Source organism: Kogia breviceps, chromosome X (assembly GCF_026419965.1).
Source record: "Kogia breviceps isolate mKogBre1 chromosome X, mKogBre1 haplotype 1, whole genome shotgun sequence".
Lineage (NCBI taxonomy): Eukaryota > Metazoa > Chordata > Mammalia > Artiodactyla > Physeteridae > Kogia > Kogia breviceps.
In genome coordinates this window covers 58,171,799-58,193,646 of record NC_081330.1, presented here as the reverse complement: position 1 = coordinate 58,193,646, position 21,848 = coordinate 58,171,799, and the positions used below count along the sequence as shown (strand labels likewise).

The window sequence follows — 21,848 nt, the reverse complement described above, 5'->3', positions numbered from 1 at the left end:
TGCTTATAAATTTTGGATATTAATCCTTTGTCAGTTGCTTCATTTGCAAATATTTTCTCCCATTCTGAGGGTTGTCTTTTGGTTTTGTTTAGGGTATCCTTTGCTGTGCAAAAGCTTTTACATTTCATTAGGTCCCATTTGTCTATTTTTGTTTTTCTTTCTATTTCTCTAGGAGTTGGGTCAAAAAGGATCTTGCTGTGATTTATGTCATAGAGTGTTCTGCCTATGTTTTCCTCTAAGAGTTTGATAGTGTCTGACTTTACATTTAAATCTTTAACCCATTGTAAGTTTATTTTTGTGTTAGGGAGTGTTCTAATTTCATACTTTTACATGTACCTGTCCAGTTTTCCCAGCACCACTTATTGAATAGGCTGTCTTTTCTCCAGTCTATATCCTTCCCTCTTTTATCAAAGATGAGGTGACCATATGTGTGGGTTTATCTCTGGAGTTTCTATCCTGTTTCTTTGATCTATATTTCTGTTTTTGTGCCAGTACCATACTGTCTTGATTACTGTACCTTTGTAGTATTGTCTGAAGTCAGGGAGCCTGATTCCTCCAGCTCCATTTTTCGTGCTCAAGATTGCTTTGGCTATTCGGGGTCTTTTGTTTTTCCACAAAAATTGTGAAATTTTTTGTTCTAGTTCTGTAAAAAATGCCAGTGGTAGTTTGATAGAGATTGCATTGAATCTGTAGATTGCTTTGGGTAGTAGAGTCATTTTCACAATGTTGATTCTTCCAATCCAAGAAGATGGTATATCTCTCCATCTATTTGTATCATCTTTAATTTCTTTCATCAGTGTCTTATAATATTCTGCATACAGGTCTTTTGTCTACTTAGGTAGGTTTATTCCTAGATATTATATTCTTTTTGTTGCAATGGTAAATGGGAGTGTTTTCTTAATTTCACTCTCAGATTTTTCATCATTAGTGTATAAGAATGCCAGAGATTTCTGTGCATTAATTTTGTATCCTGCTACTTTAACAAATTCATTGATCAGCTCTAGTAGTTTTCTGGTAGCATCTTTAGGATTCTCTATGTGTAGTATCATGTCATTTGCAAACAGTGACAGCTTTACTTCTTTTCTGATTTGGATTCCTTTTATTTCTTTTTCTTTTTTGATTGCTGTGGCTAGAACTTCCAAAACTATGTTGAATAAGAGTGGTGAGAGTTGGCAACCTTGTCTTGTTCCTGATCTTAGTGGAAGTGGTTTCAGTTTTTCACCATTGAGAATGATGCTGGCTGTGGGTTTGTCGTATATGGCCTTTATTATGTTGAGGAAAATTTTTTGATGATGTCCATTCTGACTCATGTGAGGGATACCTCATTGTGGTTTTGATTTGAATTTCTCTATTAATGATGTTGAGCATCTTGTTATGTGTTTGTTGGCAATCCATATGTCTTCTTTGGAGAAGTGTCTGTTTAGGTCTTCTACCCATTTTCAATTGGGTTGTTTGTTTTCTCAATATTGAGCTGCATGAGCTGGTTGTTTATTTTGGAGATTAATCCATTGTCAGTTGCTTCATTTGCAAATATTTTCTCCCATTCTGAGAGTTGTATTTTTATCTTATTTATGTTCCTTTGCTGTGCAAAAGCTTTTAAGTTTTATTAGGTCCCATTTGTTTATTTTTGTCTCTTACTCTAGGAGGTGGGTCAGAAAGGATCTTGCTGTGATTTATGTCATAGAGTGATCTGCCTATGTTTTCCTCAGAGAGTTTGATAGTGTTTAGCCTTATATTTAGGTCTTTAATCCATTTTGAGTTTATTTTTGTGTATGGTATTAGGAAGTGTTTTAATTTCATTCTTTTACATGTAGCTTTCCAGTTTTCTCAGCACCACTTATTGAAGAGGATATCATTCCTCCATTGTATATTCTTCCCTCTTTTTGTCAAAGATAAGGTGATCATATATGTGTGGGTTTATCTCTGGGCTTTCTATCCTTTTCCATTAATCTATATTTCTGTTTTTGTACCAGTACTATACTGTTTTGATTACTGTAGTTTTGTTGTATAGTCTGAAGTTAGGGAACCTGATTCCTCTACCTCCATTAGCTCTTCAGGGTCTTTTGTGTTTCCATATAAATTGTGAGATTTTTTTGTTCTAGTTCTGTGAAAATACCATTGGTAATTAGATACGGATTGCATTGAATCTGTAGATTGGTTTCAGTACTATAGTCATTTTCACAGTGTTGATTCTTCTAATCCAAGAGCATGGTATATCTCTTCATCTGTTTGTATTATCTTTGATTTCTTTCATCAGTGTTGTACAGTTTTCTGCATACAGCTCTCTTGACTCCTTAGGTAGTTTTATTCCTAGGTATTCTATTCTTTATATTGCAATGTTAAATGGGAATGTTTCCTTAATTTCTATTTCTGATATTTCATTGTTAATGTAGAGGAATGCAAGACATTTCTGTGCATTAATTTTGTATCCTGCTACTTTACTAAATTCATTGCTTAGCTCTAGTAGTTTTCTGGTAGCATCTTCAGGATTTCCTATGCATAGTGTCATGTCATCTGCAAACAGTGACAGTTTTACTTCTTCTTTCCCAGTTTGGATCCCTTTTATTTCTTTTCCTTCTCTGATTGCCATGGCTAAAACTTCCAAAACTATGTTGAATAATAGTGGTGGAGTGAGCACCCTTGTGTTTTTCCTGATCTTAGAGGAAGTGCTTTCAGTTTTTCAACAATGAGAAGGAAGTTGCCTGTGGGTTTGTCCTACATGGCTTTTATTATGTTGAGGTAGGTTCCCTCCATGCCCACTTTCTGGAGAGTTTTTATCATAAATGGGTGTTTAATTTTGTCAAAAGTTTTTCTGCATCTATTGAGATTATCATATGGTTTTTATTCTTCAATTTGTTAGTATCACATTGCTTGATTTCCATATATTGAAGAATCCTTGCATTCCTGGCATAAACCCCACTTGATCATGGTGTATGATCCTTTTAATGTGCTGTTGGTGTCTGTTTGCTAGTATTTTGTTGAGGATTTTTACGTCTATGTTCATCAGTGATATTGGCCTGTTTCTATTTTGTGACTTCTTTTTTCTCATTTTGATATTAGGGTGATGGTGTCCTCACAGAATGTGTTCAGGATTGTTTAAAGACATACCATGTTTTGAAACTCAATAAATACCTTTAGATTTTCTGTGTTTTGAAATATGTATAGGAATAACCTGATGAATAATAAGAATATTTTTCTTAATCGATTTATAAAATATTTCATGCTGTCACTAAACTCCTGTAGTCAAAGTAGAAAACAATCTTCCACCACTACTACCACCACCTTACAAATACATGTGTAGTATAGAGCATACTTATTGGAGATGTGAAAGCAAAAATAAGTTGGATGCATGACTGAATACTCTTTGGTTGAGTCTAATGATAATTGGAATCAAGAGAAGCTAATCTTATGTTGACTCATACATTTATATATCTCTCTGAATCTGTATCTATGGTTTATAATTCATCAAACCCGGCAACCTGATTTCAGTGACTAAGCCTTTGTAAACTATTTCCCTTTCCATATTTTAGCTACCATGCAAAAGCGCCTGAAGAAGGAGAAAAAAGCAAAGAGAAAACTACAAGAAGCCTTGGAATTTGAATCAAAGCGAAGGGAGCAAGTGGAGCAAGCACTTAAACAAGCCACTACTAGTGACAGTGGACTGAGGATGTTGAAAGGTAATGTATATATTGCACTTTCACACTCAAGGTACACAAAGCAGAGAGAGGGAGAGAGCTGGGGAAGGAGAGGGGGAGAGGGAGGGGGGAGAAGGAAAGGAAGGAGAGAGGGAGGGAGATGCTTTGTCCAGGAATACAGCAATTAAAAAATCAATTTGAGGCCAAGTGCTTTAGTTCATTAATTAAATCTGTCAAAATAAGCCCTATTCTGGGAGATATAAATAGTCTAGGAACAGGAAATCCTGCTGCTTTTTGCAGAAGAAATAATATTGATAACTTCCCTGCACTTAAAATGTAAGTGTTTTAGGTCCATTCATGTTAAAATATGCTGATGTTTGGTGTACTTTATTTTAATGAGCTTTAGAATGCTGGTTCCTTTAATGCAGATTGCATCAGTGATGAGGGCTTAAGGAGTGTCTGGTTGAAAATGTATGTTCTAAGTAAATTCCTGTAGCTCCTGTGAGAAGAGGTGCTTCTGTCATGAAATCTCTTAATTCCAAACTTTTCTGATTCCATTTTAAATTATGAAACCCCACAACGTAATTTCATTTCATAAGGTATTCAAGTTTTTCTTTCATAGCACATTAACAGCTGGTATATCTAACTGATATGTGTGCATAACAGGGATGAGCCTAAGAATATTATACACATGCATACACATATTCCATACCTAATATGACACACACATGAACTAAAAGGGGATTGCTTCAAGTGTCCCATACTAAGAATGAATAGAGAATACTGTACAATGTTCAATCGTATTTTTACCTTTCCAAAAGTTCAGTTCCCTTTTTACTGTGACTGTCTTGGATCATTGTCCTCACAATCGATAGACATACAGAAGTAGATTATTAGCTCATGAAAGCCATGCCTCATTGAGACGCAGAAGAGATAAGATAAATAATGATACATTATTATCTCATACTGAGGAACATCTTAGACAGTAGGAGCCAGCAATGGAGCCAACATTCTATGCACTCTAATTATTTGAGGCTCTGAACATGTAATTCTGAGGAGGTTTGTCATTTTTCTTTTTACCTATTTGAAATCCACCCATATGTGAATTCCACTCTAGCTCCAGTGTTCTCTGTTATAAAGGAAAAGCAGCTGTTTCTACAGCATGATGGGTAACTTGTAGTCAAATCATTTCTTTCTCACATCAATCCTTGATGGATGATATATGGGTGCCTGTTATCACATTACCCAAGGGTGTCTGAGCAAGTGTATATATAAATAGAAATGGCCATCTTAAACTATGCTTTATGTATATGAATAACTTTTAGATAATCACATTTCTTATTTAAAATTGAAAATAAAAAACCCAACTCTTTGTTTCTTTTTCTCAACTTTTTTTGAAACAATTTGTGTATCTCTTGGCCCCTAGGGCCAGTACTAAATAAAGACCACAAATCATAGCTTCTGTTTTGGTGTTCATGTGCATTTAGCATAGAGGTAATCTCATCATCTATCACATTTTACAAATGGAAAATATAGCATAAGAATGGGGCAGTTCTACTTATGCAATTATTTTCAATTTGTTTTTATTCCACAGTCAGGGCATGTTACCTGGTAGTCTGAGGGGGTTTTATGGACAAATTATTTTCCTGAGTTTTATCTCTAGAGTGTAAAATGAATAAAGAAGTATTTACTATATACCTGGAAATATATGCCCAATTGTAAAATTCAGCTATGGTTTATAATTCTCCCTCCTACCATTAAAAACATATAGACATACAAGAAACAAAAACAAAATGCCACCCAAAGTCTCATGTTAGCTATAGGACCAAAGCACTGGTGAACAGAGTTTTCACTTTAAATGGAATCAGGAAAAATAGAAATGTACCTTTATATTGAATGTTACTTCTTTCAGATACTGGGATTCCAGATATTGAAATAGAAAACAGTGGAACTCCTCATGATAGTACTGCTGTGCAAGGTACAGTAAACAGTGTACTTCTTTCTGTAACTGCTTAGTATGTGACCCCTGGGGGTGGGAAGGGGATAAGCTCCTATATTGATACTTTTCATATAAGGAAAATAAATAAATGTTTAACTTTTTCTTACTTCATGATAGAGGAAAAAGTTTGCATTGTTTATTGAGACTATGTATTTAGGGACTAATAATTTTATATACACAATGTGAGCAAATTTCTTGTATGTTTATCCATTAAAAGGATGTACATTTATATGTTAGGCATATTCTAAAAATGCAAAATGTGAATATAATTTACCTTTCAGAAGTATAAAGTAATATGCTTTTTAAATCTCACTACTGTTTGTAAAAGACACAGGTACAATAATCATAACCTATCAATATTTGCAAAGTATCCTAGGCAACATTTTTATCAATATTTAAGTCCTGATGCTAATTTTAGATACTTTTCGAATCCGACTAAATATGAAAATAAGAGCAGGACTTGTAATACATAATTTCCAGGATTCCCACAACTGTTTAGATCCTTTATAATATTTTAAAAAGTATTTAGTAGTAAGAAAATAGGGAAAACAAATCAATATAGAGTCTCATTGGAGTGCAAAGACAGCTAAAAATAAAAATTGACCACTGGAGTTTTTCAGTGTCTTTCTAGCCCTCTGTTTGCAGACTACATTTATTTTCACATTCATGTCTCACTCTAATAAAAAAGAAAAGGCATCTCCATGAGAAAATGATTTCCTAACTTTCAAAAAGGAAGACAACCATTGAAAGGTTGCCTGCTGGATGTTCAACAATCAGTGCCTTTCCACGGTGTAATGACTGGATATCTATGAAGGCAACAGAACTGGATGTGACCAAAAGATCCATGTGGGTTCATCTGTGGGTCACCATTTTGTGTGGCAACTTCAGAAAATTCAGAAATCCTGACTCGTGTAGTTTTGCACATCATCTTTGCAAAACCAGGAGTGTTAGAGATCATGGATCTTCTGGGAATGCCTGATTCTGCTGCAGCTGGATAGACCTAACTAATGCATTAACTTTTGTGAAAGCATGCATGTTTAGCTCACTCAATAAAGCTTTTGTTGTTTCTTATCCCTCTTTTGCTTACCTGCTTTCTTCCCTCAACTTAAAGGCTCTGTCTGTGTGAGCAAAGCCAATTTGGATGGGACTCAGTGTTTATCCAATCAGTACACCACTGTGAAACATATAAATAAAGCCCCACTAGTTGTGGTTGCCACCATAGATCTAAGGTAGGGTTGAATAAATCTGAAGAATTTGATCCCTTCTGAATCTGTGACACACACATATAGACCCAGTCTTTAAGGAGCATTGAGCTTGATTGGACCTTTCTTTGTGGGATGTAAAGTCAGCTTTGTAACTGTAAGAGGTAAACCATCACTGGGTTGCATCTTTATTATCCTTTAATTATCCTTCATTATCCTTTAATCCTATGCTCCCAATTTATTGCTGTTTGTTTAATATATATATATATATATATATATATATATATATATATATATATATATATAATTCTTTTAGTTCACAGTAGTAACATCTTTCCTAACTCTGAGATAAATATAAATTTTTCAACTGTCCTAAAGTTGCTTCATTTCCATGCAACAAACAACCGATAACTTATCCGTGGAAGGTCAGTTAGGTGATATAAGGAAAAGCTAGATTCACTATTTGGCTCAGTTTTTTATTTTAATGGAGTCTGCAAAGAATGGCTTTTGCATATTAATTTGTGATTAGGAGAGGACACATTTAATATTTGTTTTCAGTGAGCATGCTTTTAATAAGCTCTACTAGTTTTTACTGGGTAAACAGGAGAGAATTAGCTCTACCTTTAAAAGGATTGAGATGGAACATATTTTAAAACAAGGGGATTAACTTATATATATATTTTTCAAATTACACATCAAATTGTCTAGCATTTGTGGTTAATATTTTCAATATATGGTAAAGTATGGTGGGTTAATAACTCTTACTAAATGTCTGCCTTTTAGGTTATGTTAAATAGTATTCTTGATAAAAGTGGTAAAAATGAAAAAGTACACATTCTCACATCTCTTAGCACAGCATTTAAGCATGGTAAATGATAAAGTTCCTATCATCAATTTATGAAAAACTAAAGTAAATGTCTTGTATCAATATGAGAGTAGAATCACAATTTAATATCTAAAATAAATTATTTTATGAGCAAAACCAATTTATTCTGTTCCAGGGGAATAGGTGTCAGAAAATATTATCAGGGTTAAATATAATTCATCAAATCAATCAATTCAAATAATTACCAAAAAAAACTCAATACTTTTTTGTTTAAGATGTTCAGAATTGAAAGATTACTTTTATATGTACCTATGAACTAGAGAAAATGTATAATGCTTGGAAAACAAAATGCAAGCTTAACAATTGTTTTTCCATTCTGCCTAATAATTTTGCTCTTGTGTGTTATCGTTCCTTTCTTTTGTGACATATTTCGATACTGTTTTCATCTTTTTCACTTCCCTCAATTACCCATATTTTATCTTGGAAGATTATTTCCCAGCATTGTTTGTGAGGTTCAATTCATGCATACCAATCCAATGTTATTTCCACAACTCATCTTCATCACAACAAACAATTCCAGCATCAGTTAAGTCTTTTCCTATTGTCAATAGCTCTGCTGGATAGAAATCTATCATCTCTTAGTGCTCTTTCTCTGAAATTCAGTTAGTCCCTTTGTGACATTTCCTTAAGAGGACTTGGAAGAATGTTGCTTGACCGTCATTAGAAGTAATAAAGTCATATATAGGAGCCTTCGCTGGAGGTCCAGTGGTTAAGACTCTGTGTTTCCAATGCAACGGGCGCAGGTTTGATCCCTGGTTGGGGAACGAAGGTCCCACATGCCATGTGGTGTGGCCAAATAAGTAAATAAATAGTAAAATAACTAAAACAAAAACAAAAACAAAAAAACTCATATATAGTTTTATGATAATTTCCACAAACTTCCCATGTACTAGGATTCTTATATGTATTCTAAATCTCTTCAGGTTAGTTATATTATGTCTTTTATGCTTTGAATGTTTGACAGACAAGGTATCATGCATAGACCAATTTCTGATAAAAAGGTTTCTGTATCTCTTATATTTTAGCAGTCTATGATAGCAACTCCTCCTGCATATTTTAAGGTGATTAAAAAATGAATACACACCCACTCTGATAGCAGTGTCCACTATTGCTGACAGTGAAGGATATACACTAATATCTTCCCACACAGATTCCCATAACTCAGATGGGAGCCCACAAGACAGCACATCAACCATCTTATCAACCAATCTCCGTTTCACATAAAATAAACATACCAGGTGTCATTAAGTGTACCTTCAGATCAATGATTTTTGCAAATGACATTCAAGTACCATTTGCATAGTGCATTTTTGCTGATAAAAGCAAATTAAATTAGCACAAGAACAAGTGGGCTGATAAAAACTAAAACTGAACAGCAGTACCATTAGCTAACAAAGTAATATTTTCTCTTTACTGCATTCTGCCATTTAGTTATTATCCTATTGGAAATCTAATTATAATCCTTTTACTCCCTAGTCAAACTTCACAGTTTTTGCAAGCTTAGCACTGACAAGTGATTTCATTACCTTTGATTGCCCGTGCCCAGATTGACTTAACTTCACTTGGAGACCTAAAAGCCCTCTCAGTTTCTCAGATTCCCTGTTTGTACATTACAGCAACAGCTCCTTTAATTAATTAGCATGAACAGCAGTAACATGAACTGCTGAACAGAAAGTAACATCATTTTATGATCACAGGGAGACTTCTCCTTTTGCATGTTTATACCTTAGTTAACTTTTGTATGACTATATTTCATTGTTAGGGACTACTTGTACAGTGCATGTTTCTTCAGTTTTTGAAAATTGATATCATCATCTTAATAATAATAATAGATAAAACAAATCCAGAATATGAAACTTCTATATTTTAGAAAACAGACAAAAGCCTTCATGAACTGACTTTCTAGTAACAAAATAAAATAAATTTTTAAAAACTTCAGAGGAAATAACATCGTAAAGTACAAGGGCACACAATGACACATTGCTCCCATTTCTGCCACTGCATTTGTTTGGTAAAAAAACAAAACAATACAAAAAAGCTAGGAGCTGCTTTTGCAAGAGGAATGTCAATATCTTTGAATAATTTTTACATTTGCTTTTTTGCCTACATGCTTGACAATGACACAAAATGGATTAACACTGGAATATATTTTTCATCTGATATTTTTTCAGATATATGGTGGAATCTTGAATAATTTTCCCCTCTTTTTGATACTAACACACCAGAAGTAGATAAGAAATCCAACCTACATGTCAAAGTTAAGCAAAATTTGATGTAAAAAGTAAACATATTAAACCATTTGTTCCCTCTGAACCATTTTTGTTCAGAAAAAACTGTGGGAGCTTATTCAAAGAGTATAAACTTACCGTTCTGATATGTAAAATCCATGATCTCATCTATGCAGCATTTGATGAAGATGCCACTGAAGAATTAAAAGCAAAGTAACTAAAGTGTTATTTGACTCTAAAAGCAACAGACACAATTTTAACATCTCTATGTTAATAAGAACACATATTTTACAATGTAATTTACATATATTTATAGTATAGAATTTTAAATATATTTATACTATGAAATATATATGAATATGTATATATGTATTTTCTTATCCTTATATATAAATATATATATATTTATACTATGAAATATATATGAATATGTATATTCTTATTCTTTCTCAAAATCAATTTGAACAGTGTTTATCCTTCCTTGACCTTTGACACTTCATTATCTTGTCTCTTTGCTGCTCACTTGGTAACCTAAAACTACATTTTTCCAAAGAGCTTAAGATGCCATACCAATATTTATTGAAAACAATTACCCTTGGGCTAAGATTGTCATTGCAGGATTTGATAAAATAGCAAGGAAAGTGTTGGTAGGGACAAGTAAGGGGACTGGAAAAGAGAAATCAACATTTGATTTCTTGCCATGTATGTGATATGACAAGAAAAACTAAAAGGAGAACAGATAGAATTTCTCTACATGCTTTTCTCCTAACTCCCACCAAAGTGTGGTGTACATCTTTCTCTAGGGGTTTTATAGACTATTTCTTGCCCTACCCTCATAACCATTAATTTCCCTCCCCTTTAATTTCTTGTGCTGTGTTGAAAAATATACATAAGCACTATAATGCTCCCATTGTTAAGCAGAAATGTTCTCTTATAAAGTAGAAATACATAGCATGCCAGTGATTAGAGGGATTGTGAGAAGTGGGTCCTCTTTCCTAATAAATATGTCCTTTGAGAGTGGGAGACTTTTACCACCCAGAGAAACTTTGCTGCAACTGCCATCATAGAGTGTGAAAAGGCTGTAGCACACACCCCACAGAAAAAAAATCTTAGCATATTTCTCTAAAGCAGCAACATTTTTTCCTGTAAGATTCATTACATGGCCTCATTCTTTTTCCTTTCTATCCCAGGAGGTATTTGTCTCTCATTTTTTCATCCTCCACAGGATCTTTATTTTAACTGATTGTACCTCCCAGCCCATGTCATACTTCTTTGCTGTGAAATATCTGTCAGATTGTAGCACACATTATGCTTCTATTTCTTTCTTAGGAGGATGTGACAAACATTACCTGATACTTTAGGGCCTGGTTTTCATGGAGTGGCTTGCACCACTTACCACTGCATTGTTAAAAGAACATTTGCAGTGACTAAAAGGCTGTCATGCTAATTATGATGATAACATAAAATCTCATCTACAGATTTAAGACTTACAAGTCTAGCTATATCTCACTCACATAATAGATGAAATTGTAGTTGTAGGGATAGCAAGATAGTGAGACTTGCAAGACAAAATATCAATAGGTTGTTCTGCTACTAAGCATTTTAGAGTCTACAGGGCTAATTCATTAATTAACAGGTCTTTCTGACTATAGTATAGGAAGAGTTGTTTAACTCGACTTGTATAACTGTTTAACTAGTCACTTTATGCCCCATCCTCTTTACATATGCAATACAATTTTTTAAGCTGAAGAGTCACCTTATCCCACTTACCAACCCAGATACACCTAAGGAACATGCAAAAGGAAAGTCTTTCTTGGATTACAAGTTTAAGTTTTATTTTTCACTTTCACATCTCTGTTTTAATTAAGAAAACAGACAGCATTTTCATAGAAGGCTTTAGTCATAGGCCACTGTTGTCACATCACTTAAAAAATAGAATTATTATATTGCTGACATGTTGCTGTGTGATGGTTCTATGCCAAGATGCTTATCACTCTTGGAATGAGGAATTGATATTCTAAAATTGGAAAAGTGAAAAAAAGAAAGACAATACCTAATATTTGTATAACCTGGTGAAATTTTGCCATTTTTTTTTCTTTTTTCTTTTTTGGGAGGCTTAATTTTAAAAGGTAATTTATTGGGTGACTTAACTGACACTTCAAAGGATAGATTCAGTCCTGGCTTGATCCAGAAACTCAAATAATAAATCCATTCAAAATGTCTCCCTTCCCAACTCCTCCCAGTCTCCCTTCATTTTGAAGACTTTGATTTTTTCATTTTAGATTTGTCTAAGTTTTCTTGTTCCATTGCATAAAATGTTGCAAGTCCAGGCTTATTGCTAGTTCTCTCATTGGTAACATATTCCATCATAAAGAGGAACTTGTCTTTGTGCCATTCTTAATACACACATCCTCTAGCAGGATTATTCCTGTGTGATATTTAAGAAAGGTATAATTAATCCCTACTTTATAAATAGTAAAATAACCCAAGAGAAGTTAATTGGCTTGCTATTGGTAATGGATTCTAAAACACAGGAATCTTAACTCCCTTACCCACTGTTTTCACTATAAATCCATATTGATAATATCACTATCAATCCAAATCTGTAAAAATTTCTCATAGTTAGTAAGCTAGCTAGGATATTTAACTAGACTTTAATATTCTCACATGCAAAACAATGCAACAGGGCTGGGGTGGAGAAAGGCTTCTCCAGTTTGTAGTTAATTAGCCAAAATAGACTAAAGCCAACTATAATTTAATAATCACTTCTGCCTTAAAACTTTGCAGAGATTGGGGTAATACTTACAAAAATTACACAAATGCAATCTCTCTTTTCTATTTAAAACTGTGTAGAGAAGCTGAAGTAGGAGTAGAAAAAAACTTTTCTATTTGTGGCTAAACTCACATCACCCTATCGGAACTAGACCTTAACAGATTTTCAGTTATCTAATTTTAGGCTAGGATTCCTTTCTGTGGGACATCAGCAGAAAGTTTTATTTGTTGCTCTCAGGAAATTTTTTCTCATTTTTGATGGCCATGCAACATTCAATTTTGGAAATTAAAGTGAATTTAAAGAAAAACGTTGTTTAGAATTTTTTACAGACCTCCTTGACATTCCTTAATCTGTTAGACACAAAGTTTATGATTTACTTGTTTAATGTTTGAAGATTAACACTAGTAGTAATCCACATACTTAAGTTGGAATCTACTTTACCTCAGTAATACAAATGGTTATTTGGACAACGCGTTCACCAATTCATCTATTAGCTTTTAAGAAACCATCATTCTTTTATAAGTATTTCTTCTCTATTTCCCTATTCTCCCATAATTTAAGTTCTCTTATTTTCTTTAAAACAATACAAATGAATGTCATGTTGATCTTAGCATTGGTGAGTAATTATTTTAAATGAGTGAGGCCAGGGAGATCAGCTCCGTGCTTTGTGACCACCTAGAGGGGTGGGATAGAGAGGCTGGGAGGGAGGGAGATGCAAGAGGGAAGAGATATGGGGATATATGTATATGTTTAACTGATTCACTTTGTTATAAAGCAGAAACTAACACACCATTGTAAAGCAATTATACTCCAATACAGATGTTAAAAAATGTTTTAATAAAAAAATAAAATGAATGAGGTAAAACCTGCAACTCAAATCTTACAATCTCTTGTAACTGCATTTCAACCTTCTATGGGAAATGTTGGATGTGGTCATTTTTAACGTTGTTCAAATTAGCATTTAATGTTTTTCCATTGCTCTCATTTTCATTTTTCTCCATATTTTGATTCCATTTTATGATTACTTTGAATTAAGAAATTACAGTATTTTTCTAACAGTTCAGCATATAAAAGTAGTTAAAAGTTATAGAAAGAAGAACATAGTTCTACTTTTAAATATTACATTAAAAATTTTCCTGGCGGTCCAGTGGTTAAGACTCTGTGCTTCCACTGCAGGGGGTGCAGATTCGATCCCTGGTCGGGTAAATAAGATCCTGCAAGCCGATTGGTGCAGCCAAAATATAAATAAATAAAAAGCTAAAACCAGCCTAAAAAACAAAAACAAACAAAAGCTAAAACTATAAAGCTTCTAGAAGAAAACTTAGGAGAGTATCTTTGAAAACTTTGGTTAGGCAAAGTCTTTTTAGAAAGGACATAAAATGCACTAACCATGAAAAATTGTTAATTGGGTTTCATAAAAGATTTTAAAATCTGTTCGTCCAAAGATGTCAAGAAAATCAAAAGACAAGTCAAAGATTGGGAAGAAATATTTGCATTACATACAGCCAATGAAAGACTTGTGTTCAGAGTATATAATTTGTACAACTCAATAATAAAAATAATAAATGATTATTACATTAAAATATTTCCAATATGCATCCTATACAAATCTCAAGTAAATTTGACCTTATAAAACATTTTGTAACTATGTACTTATGGAAGGTAGGTGATAACGACCCTAGATTTTTTTACAGCAATGATATAGACATGTAAGTAGCTTACCTCTTTTTACCATGACATCATCTACAACAAGAAGTAGTGAAAGAATATGGCATTCCACATATGACATAAGTGCTTAGAATGGCATAGTATGGTTCCTAACATAGTCAGCATTCCATGAATACTAGTTTTTATTTATTCTCCTTTCCCTTTCTTTCTCTTCCCTGCTGGAAAGTAGAGTTCAAATATTTCTAGAGCTCTTAGTGTAGCTCAAAATTTGTAGGTCTCTGTATTGAACACATGCACTTTTGTTGCTATTTTATAACTGGTCTATAGGAGGCACAATGAAGTGGTAGGTAGAAGTCTAGTAGACAAGGTTTCTCAGTTACTAACTGGCTAACTCAGTTAACTAACCCTGAGAAGACATGCAATTTCTCTCTCCCTTAATTTTAGTAAAATAATATTTGCCTACTCCTCCTCGTCAATAAGTTAGATCCATACTCTTTGACAGTATATTATTATTACTATGCCCTATAAAATACATATGAAGTTAACATTTGTGTTTGTATATGTAGATTTTATTAAGGGTGAAATAATTGGCATATAATTGACATATAAAACCATCTCTAAAACATATGTTCTTCAGTGTATAGTTGTGGTAAATATATTTTTATATTTTATTCCCATACGAGAATAGGAAGATAGCCATATCCCTTTCTAGGGTGTTTCTTACAAGAACTAGAGATTAAATAAAAGAGAAAAGCATATATGAAAAAATTAATTCACAAAAACAAAGTGAGTTAAATGCAAGTGAGAGAGGTTGATACTCCATTATTTTACCATTTGCAAAGAAAAGACGACTTGTACTGGTCTTTGTTTTGATTAAAGTATGTCAGAAATTTTTTAAGGCTAAGTGGTTATTATTTTCATTAAAACTCCATTTTTTTGAAAAAGTGCTACATTACAAAAATAAGCACTAGACCTTTTTGCAAAATGACTCTAAAACAATGTTTTTCTCTAGAGAAAGAGGAATCAAATGCTATACTTTTATTTATCTGCCCCTATCTTTCAAAGGTCTACTTTTCCTACTCTCAGATTAGGATTACTGTACTAATATCTAACTGGACCCCAAACTAACCTCACTAATGTTGCTTATTTGATTTGAGAATGTCCCATTCTGAACATGTTTGACAATTGAAGTAAAGTTCATACAAATAATTGCATATTTAATTTGGATTGAACCTAAGACTGAAGTGGAGCATTAACCAGCATGTTTTTTTTGTTTTCTTTCTCTTACTCAGGTCAGGAAAACATGATCTTTTAAATGTGATCTTATTTAGTGCCAAATAACATAATGCCCATTTGAAAATTAGAAACATATCACTAATTAAGCAACTTCAAGAAAACAGAAAGCATAAAACTTAATACTTAGCAGGAGAAATCATTTATAAAACATTGGCTTCTGTTCAAGAATAAGTTAGCTACCCACCAAAAGAAAGGTTTGATAGCTCAAAGTATGCTTGTGATGAAGCCTAGTAGTTTTTAAGGAAATCCCTTTGTTTATATGAGTGAATTAGTGGTGAGGCAACACTTGGAAGGAAATATGAGCCCTGGGTAGAAAATATAATTTTTTCTAAACTTAAATTTAAGCCTTCAAAAATGTTATATACATGTTTCTTGGTAGTTTTCAAAAAATAAATAGTGAGAAGTTACTTTAAAATAACCATCCTGTCAGGGAAGGAAATCTCATCCTGAAAGGAAATTGCAATCATTAACAAAGATTTTGATTCAGAGAAAACGGTGTGGATCTTTACTCATGTTTTAGACTGTGAAGGGGAAAAATAAACTTTTTAAATGGCTTGCTTATTAAGCTAGTCATGCATTTCACTGCAGGTTGTAAAGCAGTAGAACATGCACAAGAGACTCATAAGCATATTTTAGAGTTAGGAAATATCATTTACACCATTTTTATATTGTTAATATCACACCCAGAGAATTTGCTTAAGCTTCAAATTACTGTAAATATACTGTTTTGCTCACCTTTGTATAAATTTTTTAATAGAACGAGGCCCACATCAATGAATATATGATTAAGGGATATGTGTAATAAAATAATACATTTATTACACACAGATTTATTCAAATCTTGAACATATATAGCACAGCAAAACACTATAAAGCCAATTTGTGGTTTTCAGTGACGTTCATTGAGCAGATTATGGATTTTCTTTGTTGGAATGAAATTTTGACTCGTTTTATTGTTTTTTCTCTGCAGCCTGAACACTGATGCCGGAACTTCCACTGATCATAGGCACGAATAGGGAGCTGTAGCAGTTACCTGCTTATCTAGTGCTGTAATTCTTTAAAATTCATACTCAAATTCTTAAAATATGGAACCGTCTATTACTATTTGTTCATTACTGTTAATTAGAACCTTGCACGTACAGGAAAAATGTGTTAGAGAATGGGCTTCACAAGTGTTTAGGGGATAATCATAATGATGATTGAACATGATACTTTACACCATGGAGTTCATAGTGCTTCATAAACATTATCACATTAAACCACAGAGCATCCTAGTGGGGTAAGTAGATGGAAGAATTTTTAAGACATAGAAAATTCTATTTCTAAATGCTGCGACAGAAATTAAAATGCAGACACACCCACTTTAAGCTGTGATTACTATGAAATAACTTTATATTTGGCTGACCTGAGATTTAACAGGAATTAATGTGAGGAGGTAATTCATTTGTGCAAATGATCCATATTTGTTAGCATTGCTTTGGAGATCACCTTTCTGAAAGAAACACGTTGCCTGTACATTTCTCTAAGGAAATATGGAGAGCTTTAGTTTGTAGGTTTTACCACACTTAGTTCTTCCTTTGATTTGTTGATGGTGGAGCAAGTCATTTAACACCTTTCTACTAGCATATTCTTTACTTTAAAGAAGGCATGATAAAAACACATACCTAAGCAACTAAAAATATTTCTTTTATTTTTTTCTGCTCTCCTTCCATCTCCAATGCTGTTTCCTCTTCATTAAGTTATCAACAAGCAAGCAGACTGAAAAATCTATACACCTAAGAATGGAGAAAGGCAGATATGATGGGTCAGTCACATCATGGATATTTTCCACTGCTCACCCTCTGGTCTAGACATGGCCAGATGCCTAAGATGTTCCAGTCATTAGAAGCCAATGGGTCATTTGGCTTGAATTGCCCAGGAAATGGACTCAAATATTTTTAACTGTTTACTTAATGGAGACCTGGCCAAAGGCTGGTAGCAAATACTTGTCATCATTATTTTAATGCCTCCTAAGAATCTAACAGAGCAGTATTCCAATGTGCTAAATGGTAGTCTAGTGATCAAAATAATTAACTCCCCTCCTAAAGTGCCCTCTTTACACCAAGCAAAACCTAATCCACTGTGTTATTTTTACATCTGCCCTCAAACTAAATTCTGATGTGACAGAAGTATCACTCATCCTATGCAAAAGTCCAACTGAGTTTTTATCCATTCTCCAATAATCAGTTCCCTGTGGCAGTACATGCAATTTCTACTGGAATGCCCAGCTTCCCTACACATTTTTAAATATCACATTAATTCATATCAGTGTGACATTCCAATCATTCCATGCTCTGAAGGAATTTTTTCTAAGGCTCTGGTTCTCTCTACATACTGTAGAAGATCTATTTGTGTAGAGTAGGTATGTTGCTTTAACCTAATTCAGTGAAATAGTGCCAAATTAGAAATAAGTCATGGAGAAGGACCAAGGCAAATAAAATTTTTTAGAACTTTATTAATCTCAAATATCTGAACTGAATAACAAAGAGATGTGACTTAAAAAATAACATCGAGAAACATCTCATTATTTGATAGTCAAATAGGATATATTGAACTATAGGGGAAATTGTACAACATTTTCAAATTAATTAAGTTACTGAAAAATAAACAAATATCTTTTTAAAAATAGATATGTTAATTGACTTTGGTTGAACTGTAAGGAATCCTCGTGCATTTTCTTCTGGCTTTTTTCTACATACCTGTCTTCTTTGTGATGCCTGATTTTAGCTTTTTTTTTATTTCATAAGCTTCAGATATATACCACAAAAGGCAAGTCTCACACTTACTTGAGTTTGTAACAACCAGGTGTGACCCTTTAAAGATAATTTATCAGCAGAGGCTCATCTCCTGCATGCAGGAGGACACACCAGACTCCTGTGCCATGGGGTATGTCTATGTCACACAGTGCTGTGCTAAGCGAGGGACTGTATGGGCCTTCTGTTTTATTTTTAAAATGGTCACATTTGTGTGTATTGAATCCCCCTTTCACTTATCTGATATATCTTAAAGCAATAAACTCTGCCAGCTCTCCTGAAATGTCAGTGTGTGTCACTCCTTGTAAGTTCCCAAGCTCCCTAACATTCCTCTGGAGAGGCTTTGTTCATTGCTCTTCCTGATGTTTAATCTTGTTTACATCCAGAATGCATATTAGATCATCTCTGTTTGGAGCTCAAGTACAAACCCTTTTAAAAACATGAAACATTCAATTACTAATTAGCTGTTTCCTGTTCCTAATGAAGTGAGCATGCCAGGTTTGGATTAAAATTCAGCTACCGCTCTCCTCTGTTTATGGTTCCAGATGTTTTTGTTTTATCTAGGAGTTTACTTTGACAGCTACTACTAAATGATAAATCACTCATATTATAGCTGAAATGCATTTTGAAATTGAAATGTGGTAAACTTTGAGATTGCTCCAAGGATCAGTGTCAGTTAACAGGTCAATATTGGCTCCTTCCATATAATCACAGTATTGGCATATGTAAAAGAGTAACAGAATCTGTGTCAACATTGTACAGCATGCTACAGAAGAATCTATTTTGCTACTATCCTCTAAATTAGGAGAAAAAAGTTTAACTACTGTGAAATCTCAACTTATTGTATTCTAAGTAGAAAAATTGATTCATATTAATACTGTCTTCTGCTGGCCTAGTTTTTCTTTGAATTTTTGAACTGCTGTGGAAACACTTCCTGATAGGTCTTATAAACTGGCACATTTAATGAAGGGTGTGGGAAAATATGTTTGTCTGTTTTAACAAAGACAAAAATTAAACAAAATAAAGGAGGACGATTTTTCAGAAACTGCATTTTCTAAAGGACAGATGGTGATTGCTTTTTGCCGTTTGTTACTGTGTTTATGTACCTTTTTTTTTTACATGATGTTACTTTGTTTTACCATTGCTTTCAAATTTGTAATGTTCTCAATTTGTATTGCATGATTTAAGTTTTTACTATATTGTATAAATTTCAATTCTGGTAAAATGAGTGTCTGCTATTTGATGTTGAAGAGCTTTCTTTTGACATTTAGGCTGTGTATACAGAGGACGAGGTAGAATGGAAAACAAGCAACTATCTGGTGAATTTTATCAGAATAAATATTCTCAGACACCACAAAGGAGTCTGAGCAATTATCTGGGGTGACAGACTACTACACAGTTTCCCAAAATTCAAGCTTTGTTTTCTTCTTCCCTGGAAATGTTCAAGCGAATTCTATGGGCTCTTAGGCAAAATGCTTGGTTGCCGTCTAATGAAGTCTGAACCTCCAGGTGGTCTAACATAGAACCACATTCTTTTATTCTTCTATTACTTTACCACATCTTTATTTTTGGTTCTGAGGTATTATCCACAAAACTCCATTGACTCGCAATACCTCTGACACAGAAAGAAAATAATATTTTAAAGATTTTATACATTAAAGGGGTATACATTCCTCCTGACAGTGCTAAGCTTTGACTAGACTGAATTTATATTTTAGATGAGACATATCAGTTCAGCAATGATAATGTATTTTCCTTGATATGTGAAGATGATACAAACATAAACTTTAAGTGTTTTTTTAAGCCTGGGTGGTGGATTTGTACTGATCATCCATACTTTCTTTCCTTGTTCCGCTTTTGTCACCAAAAGCCAATTTTTATGAGGTAGCTGGATAGAGACTGGGGCTATAAGCCATGGCTATGTAAAAGAGGAAAGTTAGACAAAAAGAGGTGGAATTGTTTTTGGAAATTGTTTCCAACTATAACTTTTACCCACACCATCAAATATTTTCTAACTCTAGGATGGTATGGATTATTTTGATTACCAATATTTAAATAGATACCAGTTTCACTAAACACTATGGTTAAAATGATATTCAGAACTTGTCTCCCTTCATGAAGTATACATGGACAGTTAACCTGGGGAGAGGAAATGAAATGTTTCATCAAAGCTGTCATCACCTTACATCATAACCAGACATTCCTTTTTCTTTGTTTTGGTAAACCATTGAATCTCAAACATAGCATTCTGTACAAAAGGAAAAGTAATGTACATAACAATAGACATCATAGTTTATGAAGAGTCTTCTCAGTCTTTAATGTCCTCAGTGCAGTGGAAAGAAGAAAAGAAGCTGTAGCACGCAACTTGAAGGATCTTTGAAAACTGACATATTAACATATAGAAGTGTTAAGAAATTTTAAATTTTACCAATATTAAACCAAGCCTGTAACATCAGATCATTTAAGTTTGTGAAGATAGAAGTTTAGTATTTTAAAGCACATATTAGAATTACTCCTCAGAAAAACTAACTTGTTTTCTTTTTTTTAAAGGAGGTAACTATTACTATTTAGAAATGGCACAACAGTTTTATTCATCCTGAAAGGTCCTCGCTGACTTTACATAAATGAAGATGCTTGTGATTCCAGTTTATCTCTGAAACTATTCAACATGGAGTTAATTCAATTGTGTTTATCAGCAAAGCTTTGTTTACCGAAGCAGTTATTCAATCTATATTACCTTTTTTTAAAGAAAGAACGTGTGTATATTTTAAAAACAATGATGTAAACTTTGTTTTTGCAATTGATTGACCAATTTAAGAATCTGAGCTAAATCTTAATGACTAAAGTAACTTGACCATATTTGATGCTTTTCTATGCTCACTTCAGCTTGGCTTTTTGTCTTTTAAGGGAAAAAATGTGGTAGTGTGTTAGAGACTAGAAACATATGTATGGTTTCTCTGTTCTACCATATATTAAGTTAAAGTACACCTTCTTTGTTAAAAATGTACTTGCTAAACTTCAGCAAAATAAAAACATTTTGACTTTGTCAATTGAACTGAGTGTTTATTTTCAAATTGCCAACTGTAATTATTGAAGTGGAGTCAATCACAAATCAAAATATAGGAACTAAGAACATGTTTGCAAAGCTTCCTCTGGTTTGATTATTTCTAAACAAATATGAACATGCATCTTACTCCATTTCACCTTTTGAAACAGTTGTCTCCAATTGTTCTTATTGAATCACACATGACATTGCCTTTTCCTGACTGTGTGTGTTTAGTAAACCTGCTTCCAGGAGGAAGGGTTGTACTGGGAAGCAGGAAAAATGTGGTGAATCCAGCTGGAAAACATTTTCTGAATATCTATTAT

The 21,848-nt window shown here is 33.4% G+C and overlaps 1 protein-coding gene across 2 annotated transcripts in view; it reads left to right on the top strand.

Moving 5' to 3' along the window:
• The window catches only part of DACH2 (dachshund family transcription factor 2), a 640,028-nt gene extending 618,502 nt beyond the window's left edge, over window positions 1-21,526 (top strand). Inside the window, exons 11-13 of one of the 2 annotated variants that reach the window (XM_067024263.1) lie at window positions 3,531-3,677; window positions 5,548-5,613; window positions 16,658-21,526. In XM_067024263.1, the coding sequence (XP_066880364.1) occupies window positions 3,531-3,677; window positions 5,548-5,613; window positions 16,658-16,662 (218 nt within the window). In that variant the 3' untranslated portion in view covers window positions 16,663-21,526. The remainder of the gene's footprint in view (window positions 1-3,530; window positions 3,678-5,547; window positions 5,614-16,657) is intronic. The other variant, XM_067024264.1, reaches the window with a different exon arrangement.
• The last annotated feature ends 322 nt before the right edge of the window (window positions 21,527-21,848 follow it).